A 20,448-nucleotide genomic window follows, 5' to 3' on the forward strand; every position below is an offset into this window, starting at 1 on the left:
CTCACCATCAAACTGGTATTGGATGATATTGTTGAAAACCTCCAGCAGGAAAAACACCAGGTGGTTGTTCTGTGGAGACGAGAAGAGGAACCAGGGGGTGGAGAACGCCTCCAGCAGGTGGAGCAGTTTGTTGGCCGCTACCATGGACAGACTCTTCAGATAGGGAGAAACTGTGGAGGGTGAATTCAGAAGGAAAATCAGGCACCAGGGGGCGACGTTACACCTGAATGACCCAGTCAGCTGTATGTGTGGCACTCACTGTTGACTATGACTGTGAGGAGGCAGTCGAAGAGCGGCTGCAGACGCTGGTGTCCACAGGTGATGATTTTATGGAAGATCTGATTTAAAATAAAGACAATGGATGTAAAACCATACGGCCACAGCAAAATTATATGTGAAAAATAAAACAAAGATAAATCAGATCAGAACATTCTCAGCTTAAAACAGAAATAAATGAGGTCTGGCTGCTCCGTGCATCTGAATACAACTTCCTGAATTCTTCTTACACCTGGGTTATGGTATATAGTCATGGAAAAAATTATTAGACCACCCCTGTTTTCTTCAATTTCTTGTTCATTTTAATGTCTGGTACAACTTAAGGTATATTTGTTTGGACAAATATAATGATGACAACAAAAATAGCTCATAAGAGTTTAATTTCAGAGCTGATATCTATCCGTTTTCCATGGTTTTCTTGATAATAACCAAAATCACTTCAGTTCTTACATCAATATCTATGGCACTGTACTGACACAAACAGTGCTTTTAGGCATTCAGTGTTTTCTTTTCTGTCTGTTTTAATGATACACGCATGATACATACAGGAGTTAGTACTTGATTGTATAACCATTGTTTTTGATGACTTTTGATGGTCTAATAATTTTTTCCGTGACTGTAGTGTGAAGACAATAATAGGAAGCTTCAATCAATGTCACTATATCCATATGTACTTTGAAAGAAATCCAATAATGGACTGAAACATCTAAACTGGGTTTTTTTTTTTTTTTTTTTTTAAATCATATTTCTGAAGTGAATGTAAATGCATAGAATCTGGTTAATTACAATTTCCTGATCACTTCCAGTTATCAGATTTTTATGGTCATGTAAACAGAGTAGATGGTGGCATGTTTAACCAAGTTAGACACTGAAACCTGGCTAAATTTTGTAAAAAAGATACATGCATGGTCTGACTAAAGTATGTTTTAGTGATAACTGATAAAAGGTGCAGTATATCTAGCAAAAAAATTATCCTTTGGGGTGGATTTCTTTTTGGCTTGTTAAAGGTTTTCTTATGTAATTTCATCTCAACATATTAAAAAAACTACATTAAAAACCACATTCTACTAAAACCTTGGATTATAAACCACAGGGGTAATGATGATAACTCTGCATTAACTGTACTTTAAGTGTTTACTTCTTCCCACACCTTTTTGGATGTGTAAGTAACACTACCATTGTATTTCTTCTGCATGATCGTATACATTTGTTTTGAGTGTTTTATGTTGATAATTTGCTTCAGGCATTTGCTTTTGTTGGTGGTTTCATTGTGTTTTTTTGTCGGTTATCATATCAATGAATATGTAATTAGTTCATCAGAGCACGAATAGTGAAGCTGAAGGAGGAAGCTCTTTCAAAGTGTTGTAACTGCAGTTGAGAAAGGCGAGTTGCAGAGACAAGCCAGGACACGGCTGTATAAGAACTTTTAAACAAGCTCCAAAATGTAATGTTATGTGAATCCATAACTGAGTATGTAACCAAAATAAGCAGATATGACAATGGTGCAATGCCAAAGCCATTTTAGGCCTGGTAACTGTTACAGAAAATATACTCAGTGCCAATGAAAACGCAACACTTGAATGTGTTTTACTGTTCCTGAGCTGCATCAATATGTTTAAGTTTCACCTGTATAAGATAATCCCAGACAATTTCTTAACAACCTGAGATGGGTTGAGCTATTGTCACGCTTGAATGAACTTGTCTGCATTCATAAGACTTGTTTTTCTCATTGCTCAGCAATGAACTGCACAACTTACGGAATTGTGGTCAGTTAAGGGGTGGTCATGTTCTGTATATAAAGGCAAGCTGAAAAGCATGAAAATCATTTGCAATAACTCAGCAATGCCTAGACTGACACGTGACCAAAGATGCCATGCTCTGGGGCTCCTGGAGGCCGGAATCTCTGCTCGGCAGGTGGCGCGCCGTTTTGGATGCAATGTGTCCACCATAGTCGGGATGCAACAGAGGCATGAAGAAACTGGCTCAGCTGCAGACAGACCTCACCCTGGACGAGCACATGTGACCACGCCACAGCAGGATCGCTACATTGAGCTGCAGCACCTCCGGGACCGCTTTGTGACTTTTGGTTTTGGGGGTCCTTGAGTTTCTTTCTTTATCCTTATTTTTTGTCAACAAATTTGGATGTGATTTTTTATTTTTACTGTATAGAAATGGCCTATGATTAATTCCAAAGAGCTTATGGAATAAAAATCCTCATCGATTTAAAAAAAATATAAGAATCTTCAAGTGTTGCATTTTCATTGGCACTGAGTATAGAAAATAGAGAGCTTAGAAACTAAATGGGGAGTCTTTGTTCTGTAGGTTACAATAGTTGAGGTATTTGGCAACTTTTGTCTTTAAAGGGTCAATGTGTAATATTTAGGAGGTTGCAGATTATTTATAATTATGCATTGATTAGATAAAAGGAAATGTTTATCTAAAAACTTTGATTTGTGAATTGTTCTACAAATCTAAAATAATGTCTGTGTGTAGGTGTTTGTGTGTACTGTATATTTGTGTACAGATACAGCAGAAAATATAAATATATCATCTTTACTAAGTTGTATAACAGTTTTTCATCTGTAAAGTCTATCACACTGTGTTGAATGGGCTTTTGCAGAAACTAGTGCACACAGTGACTCATAAGGAAGTCCAAGCGTTGAATTTTTGTGTTTATTTTTGCTTGAACTCTGCTTTTATCTTACCACAATGAGCAGGTCTGCGTGGGTGCCTGTGAAAACGGGAATATCCATGGGCACACGGAGAGTGTATGGCTTGTTCAGACGGACTCCGAAGTTCCTCTCTCCGCTCAGCAGCAGGAGGATGAACACACTGATGTGCATGAGGCCCACACGGGCTACAACAACACACACAAACAAGAGCTGTTTAGAGGACGAGGCATGTTCAACCCAACGTTAAGCTTATTCTGGACAAATAAACATCATTACAAAGAGATGACTCACACTGATCTGCTCTGGCCTCATTGAGGTAGAAGAGGATGGGAACCAACATGTCCAACACATCACTGCTCTTCAGCACGAAGAAGAGGAATTTCTACAAACATTCGACAAACATGACGCAAAACCAAGTCACTACAATGATTAAGAAATGGAATGTAATTTATTACTTTTGTTTCACTACATATTTATGGTACTTGTAATCTGTTTATTTTTGCATTTTTGCAGCTTTATACTTCTTCTCCACTACATCTTGTAGCAGCTATTTTATCTTCCTTCACTACATGCTTCCTTTTCAGTTTACAATTTTCCATCCCTTTCCTTTGCACTAAAACTATACATGTCCATGAGATTGTAACCTTTAAATAATGACAAACATTTTAGTGGTGACTTCCAAGTTAATTTTTCTCAACGTTTCCTCTGCATTTTTCAGTGAAAATTAATTAATCGATGTTTCAGGAATCAAACATCAAACCTTGTTGAAGTCACAGAGTTTCCAGAAGAGGATCAGCAGCTCCTGGTAGAACTGGATCTTCTTTGTCGAATGAGGAAGGTAAGTCTGGATCAGAGGATTATTAAGCAGCCGAGCCAGACCTTTGAGGATGAAACTGAAGTCCTGTCAACAAAAAAAAACACAAGTTAACATCCTTTATTTTAAAATAAAATCCTGAAAAATAAGTTATTTACAGATAATACCTCTTCTCTGTGGATCCTGGAGAGATAATTCACAAAAAGGTTGTTGGGTCCTGCAGGCTGAGGAAGAGAAAAAACTTAATCATCAATTATTTTTTTCATCAATCTTCAATCATTTCACCAATTATCAATTATTTACATTGTCACAAAACATCAAATAGCATTATACTGTAATTTCCCAAATCACATTTATTTTTTCCGATTAAACCTCCAAAATATGCAGTTTAAGGCAGCAAAAAGAAACAAATTCTAACAGTGACAAAGAATAAATTGGTCAATCAATTAAAAACAAAAATTGGACCTTTACTTTTTGTGGTGAACACTCACAGATAAAGTCATTGAAAATTTTTCTTGAGTTAATATTTAGCTATTTTTGCTTAGAAATGACTAAAAATAATGAATTATAATAAAAACTTTATTATTATAATAATTATAATGATAACTTTATAACCTTCAACTTGTGTTGAAATCTTGAAAAAAGCTATGTATGAGAGAAAGTTGGGACTATTTTTTTTAGCTAAAATGACAAAAAAAATTATCCACTAATGATCAAAAATGCTGCAAATATAATTTCTTGGAATCAGTTAGTTGATCAATTGATTATTTCAGCGTAAACCAGAGGAGATGTTAAAATTGCTCTACTTTTGGGAGTGGAATTTGACAAAAAAATCTCACAAAAAGTTTGAAAAATTTTGACTTTTTCGGCTTAAAATAACTAAAAATCATGAATTATTGATCACGGTGTTGTAAACTCCATTTATTTGAATAAATTAATCACACAGTTGTCAGTTGATGGTTTAAAATTCTTAAAATTAGAACACGTTTCTACTATTTTTCTAAATTTGTTGGTGAAATGTGACTGATAACGCCATAAAAAGGTCTGTCATTGTGCTTGTACCTCCTGTTCATCCATGTCCGGGGGGGATGTGGGGGTGTCCATGGCCTGCAGGGCAGCGCTGGCGGCCGACCCGGCTTCGTGCTCCAGGGTGACGATAAGGATCTGGACCGCCTGCTCCACCAGCTGCTCCCGGTGGTCTGAGAACAGCAGGTGGTTGTAGGGGAAGCCGAAGCCCACGGGGTCGTAGGCACAGACCACGTTGAGCAGAGAGGTGAACAGAGGAAGGGCATGTCTGTGAAGGACAGCCGGAGGTCAGACAGAACTGCATTTATATTTATGTACAGTGAATCTGATAAAACATGGTGGATTATCAGAGTGAACAGAGTTAGTACATGTTCCTCTTACCCCGTTGTGGGACTAATAAAGGATTATCTCATCTTATTTTGTCCAACAGAGGTGATGTTCACTGTTCTGACCTTACATTTAACAATTTAAAGAACAGTTTTTTACATCTATAGTCAGCACCAACTGACAAGAAATCAACTGATCTAAACACTGTACAGATGCAGACTTGCAAAGTCTTGTTAAAAGGGTAAGTTTTCATAGAAACGCCACCTGTCACCCCTGCCTCTGAATCACTGCTTTAAGTTTGAACCCATAAACACCCAAACATCCACCGATGACCAAAACCATCTACTGATCTAAAAAGTTGAATAACTTCTGTTCCACTAATCCCATCAATACATGTAAATAATTGGTGTAAAATGCAGTTTGTCGTCTTTTCATGGTCATCAGATATGACCCATTTGAATGTTCAGAGGCTCTGTAGTTACCGTGGAAACACTCATCTTCTACAACACTGATTCATCAGTAAAACCCATGGAGTTGGATCAATGACAGTGGATGGACACACTTGGTTTATGTTCAGTTAATAATAGATTTCGCTGAACAAGTTACTTTTTCCTCAGATATAATAGCCCTCGACTTTAATCTGAGCTTTTATGAACATCTACATGATCAGTAAATTAAATATAGGAAAATACCTGATGTTCACTGAAAAAAACAAAAACAAAATATAGATGATTATGTCAAAATAAAACGTGATAAATAACTTCAGAAAAGTTAAATATAGAGAGAAAAAATTAGAACTGCCATAAAAGTAACACTGGGCCCTTATGGGTTAAGATATGTTTCCAAATAAACTGATTACTGGGTTATAACTTGAGGAGAGTTTCAGTGTATTCTATTTGGGCAATTTACCAACTGGAGTGAGGAAACAGGACAGATACCTGCTGCTAATATTACTGGCTGCTGGCAAGAAGGCTATAACTCACCAATGGCTGACAGAAGAACCACCAATACTTTCAGAATGGACAGAAATAATTCATAAAGTTTACATTATTGAGACTATAACTCTTTCTTTGAGACATTCTTCTGAAAAATCTGAAACATATTGGAAAAACTGGAAATAGTTCCTGAAATAGTTCCTGAAATAGTTGGAAATAGTTTCTAGTAACAGTGGTTGCATTGCTTTTCTACTCCCAATGGCAAATCTCAGTATTTGTTATGTACTTTGGATCTGGGGAAAACGGTCTTTTTCTTGTTATTTCAATGTTTTAGTTGGTCTATTTTTGTTGTGTTATTGTTTCTCTGTGTTGTTAAAATGAAAAATGTCCAAAAAAGAGATACGTTTCCAAAGCCAAACTATCCTTCATGTGTCCTGAGCTTAGTTCCTGCTGTGACAAAAACACTGAATTCTCTGTTATTCGCATGCATTGGCCATGTTACAGCCTCAGTCCTGAAAAGGCGTTAGTCACAGCCTGTCTCATACTAAACTAAATGTCAAACTGGAACCAAATCCTCTGGTTGTTCTGTTTGGATTCACTGGAGACAAGGTTCAATTAACTTTGGAAAAACAACACACTTTATCTTTTGTTTCCTTCCTGCCCTGATGACTCATATATAACAATTAGCGACATCACATCCTGTTTAAGACTGGGGAAAATCCCTCTGGACTCTGAACTGTTAAATGCATGGTGATCAAAGCTTTGCCCGCATTAATATACTTTTGTTTTAACACTCATCATCCACACTATGTTGGTGCTTTATCCTCCTAAAAATGTAGACTTTTGGACAGTGCCATTGTTTTGGTTTGGAAACTCCAGGGCTGTTTTGACTTTCACATTCACTGTTTGACTGATTCACATCTGTCGCTTTATATCCTTCCCTAATTAGTCACGTCTCTTTCTGGAACAAAGCAAAACCTTGTCTTTGAATAGCAGCTGTTAATTCAACATAGATACTGAATTTCAGGCTGTTCTGTTCTTCTTGTTTCTGCTTGCTGCACCTTTTAATCACGATATTTCTTATAATATTCAAAGCAGGCAAGCTGTTATTCAAACAATTTGTGATATGTCCTGTAAGTTCCTCTAAAAATATCTGAATCTCTCCCAAAATGCTACTGTTTTGTGTTATTTATTGTAAAACAGTAACTTACACAAAACACTAGTTAAAATGAAAATGCATTAGTGTGGAGCTTGACTGCATTATACACAATTTTCACATGTACTATTAGTCTTTGGTGCCAGTAAGAGTTTGATATTGCAATAGAACTACTTTATCAATTTGACTACAGACAGATTATTTGGTGAATGTTGTGTGAATCAAGAGTTGCCCATTTGCAACCTCAATAATCTCTGAAGCGGTGGTTACAAAAGGCACATTCACCAGTGATCACCTCTTCAAGATGTCTGAAATGCACTTTAAGGAATATAAACCACACCTACAATGAGCATTTTAGCTATAATCCAGCATATTTACATTTGCTGTTGTCTCACTACAGATGTTAATGTTAATGTGCACTATCCCTAAATAAATAAATAAATAAATACATACATACATACATACATACATACAGACAGACAGACATACAGACATACATACATACATACATACATACATACATACATACATACAGTGTTTCCTTACGTTAAAAACCTGGAATCAATTCCATACCAGGTCTCTAATCATAGCCGGTGACGAGTTTTATACAAACAAATAAAAGCTGGTCCTCAAATAAAGTAAAAATAATATGGATGAACTGCTGGTGTCTATTATATAATGTCCTGCAAGTCAAGTCAATATCACACTCGCTCACAGGACTGGCTCACATTGCAGGTTCCTTCAGTGTGTACTGAATTGGGAAAGTCCAGTTTTTCTTACTGTGCACCTGAAACTCGGAACACTCTCCAAAACCATCTGAAACTGACCACACTTTTATCATTAGGGCAATTTAAATCCTTAATTACTTCTTATTTTACCTTAAGCTGCACCTGTTTTTAAGAAGATGTCTTTGTTTTTAGTTCGTCTTCATCGCTTTTACTTTTTTGTACTTCTGATATGGCATTGTATGTTTCAAATATTTTGAGTTTTAAATCCATAATTCCATCTTGTTCTACCTCCAGTTGCTCCTGTTTTTAAGTAGACTTCTCTGTTTTTAATTCATCTTTGTCACTTTTACTTTTCTGTATTTCTGATATGTCCATTGTATGTTTCAAATGTTTTGTTTTGTCTCGGCTATATTGTAAATGACGTTGCATCATCAATATATCTCCAAGTTTAAATAAAGGCTATGATGAGGTTATGAAGTCCAATCCAACACAATACAGTTTTCAACATTTTCACACACTTACTGTCTGATTTCAGTCACTGCAGGTGTGTGTCTTTTTAGAAAAACTGTGAAACAACTGCTACAAGAAGGTAATATTTCCAAAAGTAATTTTTTCGATCCAGTGAAATGCTGGAACACTTATTATTACCTCCGCCAAGGAGGTTATGTTTTTGCCAGGGTTTGTTTGTTTGTTTGTTTGTCTGTCTGTCTGTTTGTTTGTTTGTCCGTTAGTGTGCAACATAACTCAAAAAGTTATGGACAGATTTGGATGAAATTTTCAGGGTTTGTTGGAAATGGGATAAGGAAGAAATGATTAAATTTTGGTGGTGATCGGGGGTGGGGGGGCCCACAGGGGTGGGGGGGCACTGATCGTTAGTGTGCAACATAACTCAAAAAGTTATGGACAGATTTGGATGAAATTTTCAGGGTTTGTTGGAAATGGGATAGGAAGAAATGATTAAATTTTGGTGGTGATCGGGGGTGGGGGGGCCCACAGGGGGGGCCACTGATCAGCCTTGGCGGAGGTCTGCGCTCTCCGAGTGCTTCTAGTTTTGAAATGGTTTAGGACGAATTGTGTTTGTAGAAAAGCATATTGCAGTATGTTTCAAATGGCAAATGGGAGGGAATCAAAACAATGTTTCAAACTAAAAAGACCACTTCTAATGATTAAACAGAGGAAATTAGAAATAAAGGCCTGGCTCTAATAAAGAATACAGACCCAGGCCACTATTTGATGAAATATGGAAAAGTCTTCTTCCACCCTCTGTTAGACTTTTCCCACACTGTCCAGCCATATTTTATCTTTTGTATTATTTAGCAGAATTCTGTAAAGTTTCCCATTTCGAACGCAGTGCTCTGCCTTGTGTTAGCATTTTCATCCCAATAAACTTAGTGAAATAGTACTTAAAGTGTGTTTGCATGTGTTACCTGTTGTCTGTGGAGGAGAAGAAGGTGACCCAGGGGTTGGGGCTTTTACTTTCAGATGAAGGAGGCAGATACATGGCTTCGGAGAAACAAGTGAGGAGTAACTTCAACAGCTCCGTCCTGAACCCAGAGAACATGAGTTCAGTCAACAGCCTATGAAAAGGAGGATTTATGAAGGTTAAATTCTATTCTTTACCTGTTGAGGTCATGGACGTAGTTCAGTGGAGGTGACTGAGCGAAACCGACCCCAGCTTCCCAGATGTATTCACAGCTGTCTATGGACTGGATGTCCTCCGCTGAATCCTGCAACAGAAATCACGAAAAAAAAGATGAAAAACTGATTCATATATAAAAGGATTAATGCACGTTTTTCCGTACTTATTGTCAACAAATTGATATGTATTTGTATGTTCTTTGCTTATCATATAACTGTCTTTACTGGTTAAATAAAGGTTACATAAATAACAATCTATGTACAGACCAATGGCAACATTAAATTAATCCTACAAACAGCATTATTGGCACATTTTAATCTGATTTAGCCCATTCATCTGTGCCCTAGAGTTTTGTGTTTTTAACTTATAAATACAAACCACCCAATCAAATTAAATAAATAATTAAAGATTTGACACCATCATAAATAAACAGTAACAGCACTTTTTATGAGCAGCCATGTATTGAGTGTATGAATATATGAATGAATAAATACATGCCTGCTTTGATACATTCTAATTTCTTCATGTTTTTCTAGTTTGCTGTCCATATCTCTTTTATTGTGTTGTGTTGTTTTCTATGTTTCAGCGTCTTTGCTTGTGTCTTGTTTATTACCTCCGCCAGGAGGTATTATGATCACTTTGCTTTGTGTGTGTGCAAGTTTGTTTGTTCGTTTGATTGTTAGCAAGATAACTCAACAAGTTATGGATGGATTTTCATGAAATTTTCAGGAAATGTTGATAGTGGCACAAAGACGAAATGATTAAATTTTGGTGGTGATCGGGGGGTGTGGCAGATCTGTCTTGGCGGAGGTCTGTGCTCTCCAAGCGCTTTTCTTGTTTCAGTTGTATCCTGCTGTGGTGCCCTTGTGGTTTGTCTGTCAAAGTACTTTGTAAACTCAGTTTTTGAAAGTACTATATTAAAAAAATATATTAAAAAAAGTTAACCTGTCAATATTGTAATATCAGTGCACATGTAAAGATATTCATTGACTTTCACTGACAGCAAATGAGTTGAGAGGTTATAGGCAGAACAGCAAAAATCAAATGTGTTTTTAGGTAAAAAAAAAAAACAAAACACACACACACACATTAGTTCAGCCAAAGATCTCTTGCATATTGAAAAATTTTGCGAAAAATTTTGGTTAGATGTGGGTGTGGCCTATAGCAGCAGATACAGATCAATTTAGAGAAGAGGTTGATATAACTAATCAAAGTACAGCTCATGAGTTGTTCAACAAAACACATTCATGTTTATTCTATTGCCCACTCCAAAACTTAGCAGATAAACTGCAAATCCATCCATACATCCATTTTTTAAAGCACTTATTACCTCCGCCAAGGAGGTTATGTTTTTGCCAGGGTTTGTCTGTTTGTTTGTTTGTCTGTCCGTTAGTGTGCAACATAACTCAAAAAGTTATGGACAGATTTGGATGAAATTTTCAGGGTTTGTTGGAAATGGGATAAGGAAGAAATGATTAAATTTTGGTGGTGATCGGGGGTGGGGGGGCCCACGGGTGGGGCACTGATCATTAGTGTGCAACATAACTCAAAAAGTTCTGGACAGATTTGGATGAAATTTTCAGGGTTTGTTGGAAATCGGATAAGGAAGAAATGATTAAATTTTGGTGGTGATCGGGGGTGGGGGGGCCCACAGGGGGGGCCACTGATCAGCCTTGGCGGAGGTCTGCGCTCTCCGAGTGCTTCTAGTTCCTCATGAAGGTCATGGGAGGTGCTGCAGCCTATCACGGCCACCTATGGGTGAAGGTGGGGTACATCCTGGACCTGCCACCAGTTCATCATAAGGCTGATATATACAGAAATATAACTACTGATAAACTGCAAATCTGTTGGAAAAATGTTGCATGTTTTCCAAGTTATGCTTCAGAAATAACATGACAGACATCCCCTCTCCAGCAGGTTTAATAAACTTTTATAGTCATACATGTCTAAGCCTCCAAAGCCAGAATCTAGATCACAACGAGACCCTGGCCCACCTGAGAATCCAACTCTTACCCCTCAGTCTGAAAAACAAAAGCCAAGTTTTTCTCCCAAAACAGGAGGAGGGATCATGCCAATTATGTCTTAATCTTCCAACTACCCCAGTGTAAGACTTGTGAAATGACCTTTATTAGAGCATATCAGTAAGGTTTGTTTTCTGTCACACATCTCAATGCACTTCATTAAAGTCTGTAAAAGACGCACTAAACCTGGTCTAAAGCAACCATGAGACGACTGTATGTTCACACCTACTCCTACCATGTGATGCATCAAGTAGACTAAGCTGACAATATCTGCATGCGACACCTCAGCACTGATAACTACAGCCTCATGATAGATTTAACTAGGTGCTACTGTTGTTCTCTAATAGGAATCTGACAGCAAAGGGCACCGTGCCACACACAGAATCACAATGCACCTCAGCTCGGTCTAGTGAGTAAAGACTAGGGTCAACACACACCTACAGCAGTGGTTTACAATTAAAATAATGTCTGGTTTTAAAATCTTGTGTATACATGAAATATACTGGGCTGCTGACACAAAAGTTTACAATGAGCCCTAAAAAGTTCAAAAGTGACTCATCTCATGTGTTAAACCTTTGATTATACTGTATGCTGTTTTACTCATAATTCATTATTCTATTGGTTTTTCAAATACAGATTAACTTTATTGATCCCCAAGGAGAAATTCACTATCATCATCATCATTATTATATTATACAGCTCAAAAAGAAAGAAACCCAAACAAAAAAACAGAATTAATGACCAAACAACTATCAGTCCACGAATAATCACACTAAGACTCTGAAATATTATATATTATGATACATTTATTATGTATTGATTGTATTTATCGGCCATTTTTAGACTATACTACACTGTACATCAGAGCAAAAAGGTCTACTTCTTTGTTTATCTTGAAAATCTACATCCTGTTTTGTCTCAGAGAGTATTTAAGATGTTTTTCCTTATCAATTTGCGTTTTTTTTTAGTTGTGTTCACATTACATCTCTACAAAAATAAAATATCTAGCTGTCTGGCTGCCCAGTTATGTATAAAATGAAACATCTCAGAACAGTTTAATAGAATATTGTGAAATTTGGCACATTTAGGTGAATTCAAAGATGAACTGAATAAATTTTGGTGGCCAAAGGTCAAGGCCATTGTGACCAGTTATCTGTCTATTCTTAGGAACATGAGATCTCAGGAAAGCAGTGGTTAGTAGTACCAACTAAAAATGGACTAAGGAGGGACCAGTGGAGCATCTGTGGGAGGTGATGGACATGTAAATCTGATCCATGGAGGCCCCATCTTTCTACTTCCAGGACTTCAGAGATAAAATAATCTAAATGAATACCACCTCGTTTGTCAGTGGTCATAATATTACAGCTGACTGATGTATATTTTGACATGAATTTCAGTTAAAACCATTATTGTAGACGCTAAAGGAGGTCCAATAAATACACAAACTTTAACCTTACCATTTGACCTACAAATCTCCAAATCAGCTTTAAGTGGGAGGTGAAAAGTCAAATTCAAGCCTTTTATCAATGCTGAGAAAATTCCCTTGTAATTCTGTGTAGGTCATGTATGAACGCTCCAGTGACTGTGACATTTCCTCAGGGGCTGTATAAGGTGTGAGGGGGGGCGTTTGGTAATGGAAACGCTCTCCAGTAACACAGGTATTTGTTCAGTGAGGATAAAAAATGTCCGGCCTTTAACTTCTCAGCCCAAATGACAAACACAGCCACTCCTCGTGCACGGGAGGCAGTGGTCACTTATTAACCCAGTCGACTTATGTGGAGGAGATTATGGCATTAACAGGTAGCAGCACTGAGCTAATAGGGGTTTCAAAAGAGAAAAAAACTGAAAAAACAAAACAAAACAAAAAAAAAAAACAGATAAACATCCAGACCTGAATTCTTTATTGATGACCAAACCAAGCCTTTCACACTTTATCATGGTTTTAGGATCTCATTTCTGCAATCATTGTAATTGTTATAAATGATAATAAATTAATATAGAGAAGAGGGATTTCTATGTAACTTGGTAAACCTAAAATGTCTGAATAGAAACATTTAACAGATATTAGTTTAATCTGCACATATAGTTTAGGTTTCACTATCTCGACTCAAGATCAGGATCAGATCAGATTAGATTAGATTAGACTTTATTGATCCCACAATGGGGAAATTCAATGGTCAGGGCAGCAACAGAATAAAGTGCAAGAAAAAGCATGTATGCATGAAGATAGTACAAGAAAACAAATAATATACTGTACACATGTTAAAAAAATAGCAATAAAAACTATACAGTCCATGTATGGATATACAACAGAGTGGAATTACAAATTTGATTATTTGGTTTTATGACAAAAGAACTTTGTGTTATGTTTATTATTCAAGACTAAAATCATTTATCACACTGCAAAAATCTAAATCTAAATCTTAAGTGTATTTTTCTCATTTCTAGTCAAATATCTCAATCACACTTAAAATAAGACATTATCACCTAAAGAGTAACTTTGCAATGAGATATAACAACTTACTTTTAGACAATAGATCTTGAAAATCTTACCAAGATCATTTTCACTTGTTCTATTGGCAGATTTTTTTTTGCTTAATTCATGATTTTTTTGCTTAATTCAAGTAAAATAATGTCCACTTACATTAAATTTGTAATGGTCATGTTTAATATGGTTTCACTGTTCCTTGACTTGACACCAGATGCTTTACATAAAAGTCATCTGTAGCTGAATGAGCCTGAGGCGATGCTTTGCTAAATCTCTTAATTAGATCCTGAATCGCGGCTGCTGTTCTGGGAGCAGATGAACTCCTGCCACAAATGCATTAATAAATCACAGCTGGACTCACCGGGCCAGTCTTTTTGTGGGTCTGGACGGTGAAATCTGGACAGAAGAGAAGGTCAGCAATTGCCAGCAGCAGGGATTCAGCCAGAGGTCGAGAATCATCATCATCATCATCCATATCAGCATCCAAACGCTGCAAAAAGAAGGGAAGAGTGAAGACAGGAGTGAATATGTAGAATTTTTGTTGGACATTTCATGCATGGGATCTGACACATGATTTGGGCCTTCCAATACCCTCAATGTTTTATATTTTACTTGATTAATACAATATGTTGTAAATTTCCAAAAATGATAAACAGGTGATATTCTATGAGGAAGAAAAATAGGACCAATGACCCTGTATCTCACCGGTATGTTCTATCAAGCATCAATAACAGCTTGAATTTACGAGGTTGTCAGGTCCTGCTGCTGTGTTACAGTCCTGCGGTCTTAATAGAAGTTAGAATAGTTGGTGGTACTTTCACTGGAGGAGAACTCAACTAATGAAATCAAAGTCCATATATAACTTCCTATCAGTGCTCAATAGTAACTATATTGATGTCTCTAACCATTTGCATATTATAAGCAATCAAAACATGGCTTATTATAAGTAATTTCCCAGTTTGGGATAAATAAAGTACCTACCTACCTACCATCCATCCATCCATCCATCCATCCATCCATAAGAAAATAAGTGGAATTTTAACAACATTGTACCTGTTACTAAATGAAAACCTTTTATCTGACAATTCATGATTAACCCATAAAGATCCAAAAAGCCACGGGCAACCAAACCCATCTACTGATCTAAAAACTACTGATCTATCTATCGGCAAATTTTTTTAATATTTAAAAAAATTTGTCAAAATTTTATAAATCTATATTTCTCAAAACTGTGAACAAACTTTGGAGACACTTTCCCAAGGAAGCTACATATAAAATTTTAATGAATCTGATCAGTAGTTTTGGAGAAGATTGTTGAAATGTAGACATTGGTGACCTTGAGTTTGACCCTTCAAGGCCATTGAAGCTCAAAGGTCATGGAACCAAATGAAAGTTCATGTGCGAATTCCTGTCAGTGCTCAATAATAACTATATTGATATCTGTACCTGTTTCCTTCTTATAAGCCATCAAAATATGACCCATTATAAGTACATTTTGAACATTTTGAAAAAATCGCCAAAAATCGAAATATGTCAAAACGTTGTAGACATTGTCTCAAGGAAGCTACATATAAAAGCTGAAAGGAGTCTGATCAGTAGTTTAGTCAGAAAAGATGTTTGAAGAAATTGCTAACAAAGACGAAGACACAGCATCTTCACAATAGCTCATGACCTATCGGGTGGTGAGTTAAAAATGTGAAACAAACTTAATAATAAACCGTGTGAAGGTCATGTGACCACGCCAAGGTTCATCTGAGCGGTCATTGCCATAGAATCACATTATAGTTTCTTTGTTGTAACAATACAAATCCTAGCTGACAAACACCACAGCCTCAGAAGTCACTCCTGTGTTAAATCAGCCTCTTGAATAGTTTTATTTCTAAGCAGGACCTCAAACTGAATCAGCGTCTTCCAACCATCCCATCAGCCGGTTCCAACTGCAGCCCTGCTCTTTACCTCAGTCCCACACTTTAATTAAGGGACATTCAATCCCTCTCTAATTCAATCACTGGCCGGGGGAGCGGTGGGGGGAGGGGGGGCACAATATGGGTAGTGTTTGGACCGCGGTCCCCTGCCGACCAGGTAACCAGAGAACCAGCAGCTGAGAGGAGGAAGGGGGGGAGGAGGAGGAGGAGGAGGACAGAGACCTCCACAGCATCAACAGCAGCAGCAGCAGAAGTCTCATCTTACACTGAGGCTGAAAAACAGGAGGCTCCATCACTTCAGACCAGAGCAGATTTAGAACAGGAGATCTCAAACAGCCCAGTCCTGAGATGAGAGGAGAGCGGACAGATGACAAACCGACCGAGGACAGATAGAGTTCCTCGGTCTGCATGATCCTGCATCTCTTTGCAATGTCACAGAGGGCTTCAGAAAGTAAAATGAGCTGTACTGAAAAAAGAAAGGAACGCATCAAGGAAGCAAAAACCTTAAAGTGCACTAGTTAATTCACAAACCAGCCTGTGTGTATACTGAAAAAAAAAAAAAAAAAAAGATCCACTCGGATTTTATGACCATTTATACTTAACTTTTGACTCTTTCAATACTTAACCTGTTAAACCATGGCCCATTTGTTTCTAGTGGGAAACATATCAATGTAACACACAACAATGGATTAGATTAGAAGTTTCATTCATAAAAAACCTAGTTATGATCCAAAAAATGGCAAAGGTAAAAAAAAAAATTTATAATCATCTCTTCATAATGTGATTTTATTTTTACTCTTTTTTTGTCTCGTTCAGTGAGTTTTAGCAGTAGAGAAATAATACTGTTGGATCTGGTTAGCGTTAGCTTAGCGGTGCTTTTATTTTTTTTTTCATTATTCATGACATATGCTGGTCTCAGACCATTAGCTGGGTATAGATATTTGTGTATTTGTTTGAGTTGTGTCCTGTTTTCCAATGATTGGTCTTGTTGTCACTTTAAATTGCATCTTGTCACTTTAAACTCAATAATTCATCTGTCACTTTACTGTGTCTGTTGTTTTATTTACTCTCTTCCACCCAAGTCACACTGTATGTTTATAGTTATATTCTATTTTCATATATATTTTTCTATTTCAGTTTTTTCTGCATGTGTTGTAAATATGACAAAAACTGACAAACAAAGCTGACTTTGGCTTCTAACTGACATTCTGGTTTCGTGGATGTAAATAATAAACCAGTGGTGCCAGGCACAACAAACTCTGCCTCTTGTACGTATTGTAAGCTAATATTGGCATTGATCCAACTGTTGTCATGTCTATGCATGTGGTGATGTCAGCATAACAATTGCTTCTATATATGTGCAAAGTTTGAAGTAAACTGAAAGAAAATTTATGTTTTTATAGACATTTGAAATTTCATCCATTATAAGTAAATGGGAGGAAAACAAAGATTAAAAAATTAATAGAGAATTTAAACTTTGACCTACCTTTCCCAAAATGTAATCATATCTATTCTGGGTCACTGGCAATCTATAAATCCAGTTTGGTATGAATTCAACCAATAGTTTGGCTGCTACAGACATTTGAAATTTCGCCCATTATAAGCAAATGGGAAAAATCAAAATTTAAACAATGTATAAAAAATTTGAACTTTGACCTACTTTTCCCAAAATGTAATCAGATCTATTCTAGGTCACTGGCAAACTATAAACTCAATTTGGTATGAATTCAACCAATAGCTTTGCTGCTAGAGTGTTAACAAGCAAACAAGCAAGCAAACAAGCAAGCAAGCAAACAAACAAACAAACCAAACAAAAACAATACCCCTTTCCTCTCCTTCTATTAAGGTAGAATGTGATGTGGAGGAAATGTCGTTTAAGTGTCTGTAGCTGATGACCAATACATTAAACTCTTACTTCGTGATATTATGAAGTGGATTTTTAGTGCAGTTTTGATCATGTAAGATAAATATAAAGAGAATGTTTTTGTCCACCAGTGCAACACAGAGCTGTGTGTACCTTCACACTTCCTGAAGGCAGACCGAGTGTTGGGTTACATAAGACCTCGACACCTCCTCTAATCGTCTCAGAGTTCCTACCCCAGCTCTGCCGGCTCCGGGCACAGTGGACCAGAAGAAACCTCTCCAGTCGGCGTCCTCAAAGATGTATGGCAGGATGCGGGTCAGCAGGCGAGTGCAGTTCAGGATGATGTGACGCTCCTTCTCTGAGGGACAGCTGGAGTTTGCACCTTGGACCAGCTTCTCCACTGCCTGTGGACAAAAAAAAAAAAAAAAAGAAACTCCATCTCCTCCAACCAGTACTGTGAAGAAACTGAAATATATGGCTGAAAGATGCAACCAAGAAACAATAACTCAGGGCCAGCTGACGTATCAACTTGGAATAATGTGCTTATCATCAAACACCAAACAAACTAGAAATTGTGCATAATTTAAGGACGCTCAAAACAACTCAACTACTCATAACTAGAAAAATAAATAATGGAAATATGTGAGGTATGTACAGCACTAAAAACAAAAGTTTCAGAGAAAAAAAACCCAGCTTCAGTAAACCAAAGTGGTATTTATAGTATTTAGCATGACCTCCCTTTGCACTTAACATGTTGTTAACCCTTTTGCTCAGACAATATGAAATTTATTGCATTAATTTTCTGATGTTTTATACCAGGTTTCATTCAACACATGTCAGGTATTTCTGTTTGTGCTGCTTCTTGTTGTGAGGTCAGAGGTCACAATAAATAGTGACTTTAACCTTTAGAACCCATTTACTTCAGTTTTTTCTGTGTCTTTTAAAGCTTTACACATATTTCCTGTATTTTCTTATTATATGCGAAGAAAAAAGAAGGAGAAAGAAATATGTATATTCATTTCAACCCTGAAAATACAACAAACCCAGAGGTGGACTGAGACTTTTGCATAACAGTTGATTTCCAGTATCAGACATTATAATGAGGTCCTTTACTGAATCTAATGAAGGACTTTTGTTCCTCTATAAAATGGCTTTTCACACCTTTTCTAAGAATCTCCTGTAGGTGAGATTTGTACTGGATAATGACACATTTAACAAGGAGCTAAAACTACTTTGTGGTGTTTTTAGTAAATTAGTCTCCACCCTTACTGTCATTTCTCTAAAAAAACTTAGATGTGAGGGCCAAAACGGCAGCCCATAAAGCGACGTGTGACATCATGGAGGCTCCATCCACTTTTTTTTTGTCTGTTAAATACAGGGCAGGATCTTTATTTTCCCCTAAATGTCTGTTTTTGAATGTAGTGTCTTTTCTGTTGTGACTTTATTTAACACAAAGAGATTTTCAATAATAAATTAAACTAACACTCTTAATCATCCATGAATACAACAAAACAAAAACAGCAGGTTGGTTCAGCTGCTATTTTTTTTATTATTTATTTTTTTATTTCTGAAATCTTTTTAAATGTTAAGAAGCTCAGTGACTCATGCAATACAAGACAAATAGCTTTGAAAAAACATGGAAACCATTTGTTGACCATTTATTTGAACATATCTGTTACAATACAAAAGCAATTGTATGAAAATGGTACTTTAAAAAAAAAAAAAAAAAAAATCTAGCTCCCATTGTATCATATTGTACACAACATAATGTATTTTGGACCTCTCATATAGATGGAACTGCCCCCCCCCCCCCCTTTTTTTTTTTTTTAAACACTTCCAGCTTGTTTTTGTTCTATTCTGTTTTATGTGTGTTAAAAAAAAAGAAAAAAAGAAGCTCTGTGACTTTAAATGTAATCTAATCTTTCCACCAAAAACAGAAAAAAGTTAATTTCCCAAACAAATCTGTTGTTTCTTCTCCATGCAAACACCTACTTTTAACAGGTCTGCATATAACCCATGTGTTTACTCAGACGACCTCTGACCTTTCCCATTTGTCTAACACTTAAAGTGTGGGAACATCAAACGCTGCATTCCTTCCACTCAGCGTGGATCCAGGATGGACAAAGCTTCACTACGGCAGCAGGGCGAAGAATGCCACTCACCTTGTAGCAGAGCGTTGCCAGGTTGGACGGAGACTCCTCTCGGACGGCTCGGATCTCGGCCGCTGGGACCAGAGCGAAGACGTCCTGGACCGTGGTGGAGGTTTCACACCAGAACTGGTCCCAGAAGGCATCATCGGTCGCCTCTACGGGCTAGAGGATCGACGACAACACACAGAACAAATACTATCATCACAACAAATCTACTGAAATGGCAGTTCCCAAATGCATTTTTCTCTCTACTTAACCTTTCCGAAGCAATTTATGACAATTTATTGAAATATTATCCTGTGTATTTTGCTTTTTTTTTCAGTAAAAAGCAGGTATTTTCCTATATTTAATTCACTGATCATGTAGATGTTCATAAAAGCTCAGATAAAAGACAGATAAAAGATGAGGGTTAATATATTAGAAATAA

General features: G+C 36.9%; 1 protein-coding gene across 1 annotated transcript in view; it reads right to left on the reverse strand.

The window, feature by feature from the left end:
• LOC115410610 (protein HID1-like) overlaps positions 1–20,448 on the reverse strand; it is a 29,420-nt gene that overhangs the window by 6,382 nt on the left and 2,590 nt on the right. The window contains exons 2-13 of the mRNA XM_030122333.1: positions 20,034–20,183; positions 18,105–18,275; positions 14,444–14,572; positions 9,555–9,661; positions 9,362–9,478; positions 4,825–5,056; positions 3,930–3,986; positions 3,709–3,849; positions 3,240–3,330; positions 2,982–3,133; positions 260–338; positions 6–170 (exon numbers count right to left, since the gene is read on the reverse strand). Coding sequence (XP_029978193.1) covers positions 6–170; positions 260–338; positions 2,982–3,133; positions 3,240–3,330; positions 3,709–3,849; positions 3,930–3,986; positions 4,825–5,056; positions 9,362–9,478; positions 9,555–9,661; positions 14,444–14,572; positions 18,105–18,275; positions 20,034–20,183 — 1,591 coding nt within the window. The remainder of the gene's footprint in view (positions 1–5; positions 171–259; positions 339–2,981; positions 3,134–3,239; positions 3,331–3,708; positions 3,850–3,929; positions 3,987–4,824; positions 5,057–9,361; positions 9,479–9,554; positions 9,662–14,443; positions 14,573–18,104; positions 18,276–20,033; positions 20,184–20,448) is intronic.

Source organism: Sphaeramia orbicularis, chromosome 19, assembly GCF_902148855.1.
Source record: "Sphaeramia orbicularis chromosome 19, fSphaOr1.1, whole genome shotgun sequence".
Lineage (NCBI taxonomy): Eukaryota > Metazoa > Chordata > Actinopteri > Kurtiformes > Apogonidae > Sphaeramia > Sphaeramia orbicularis.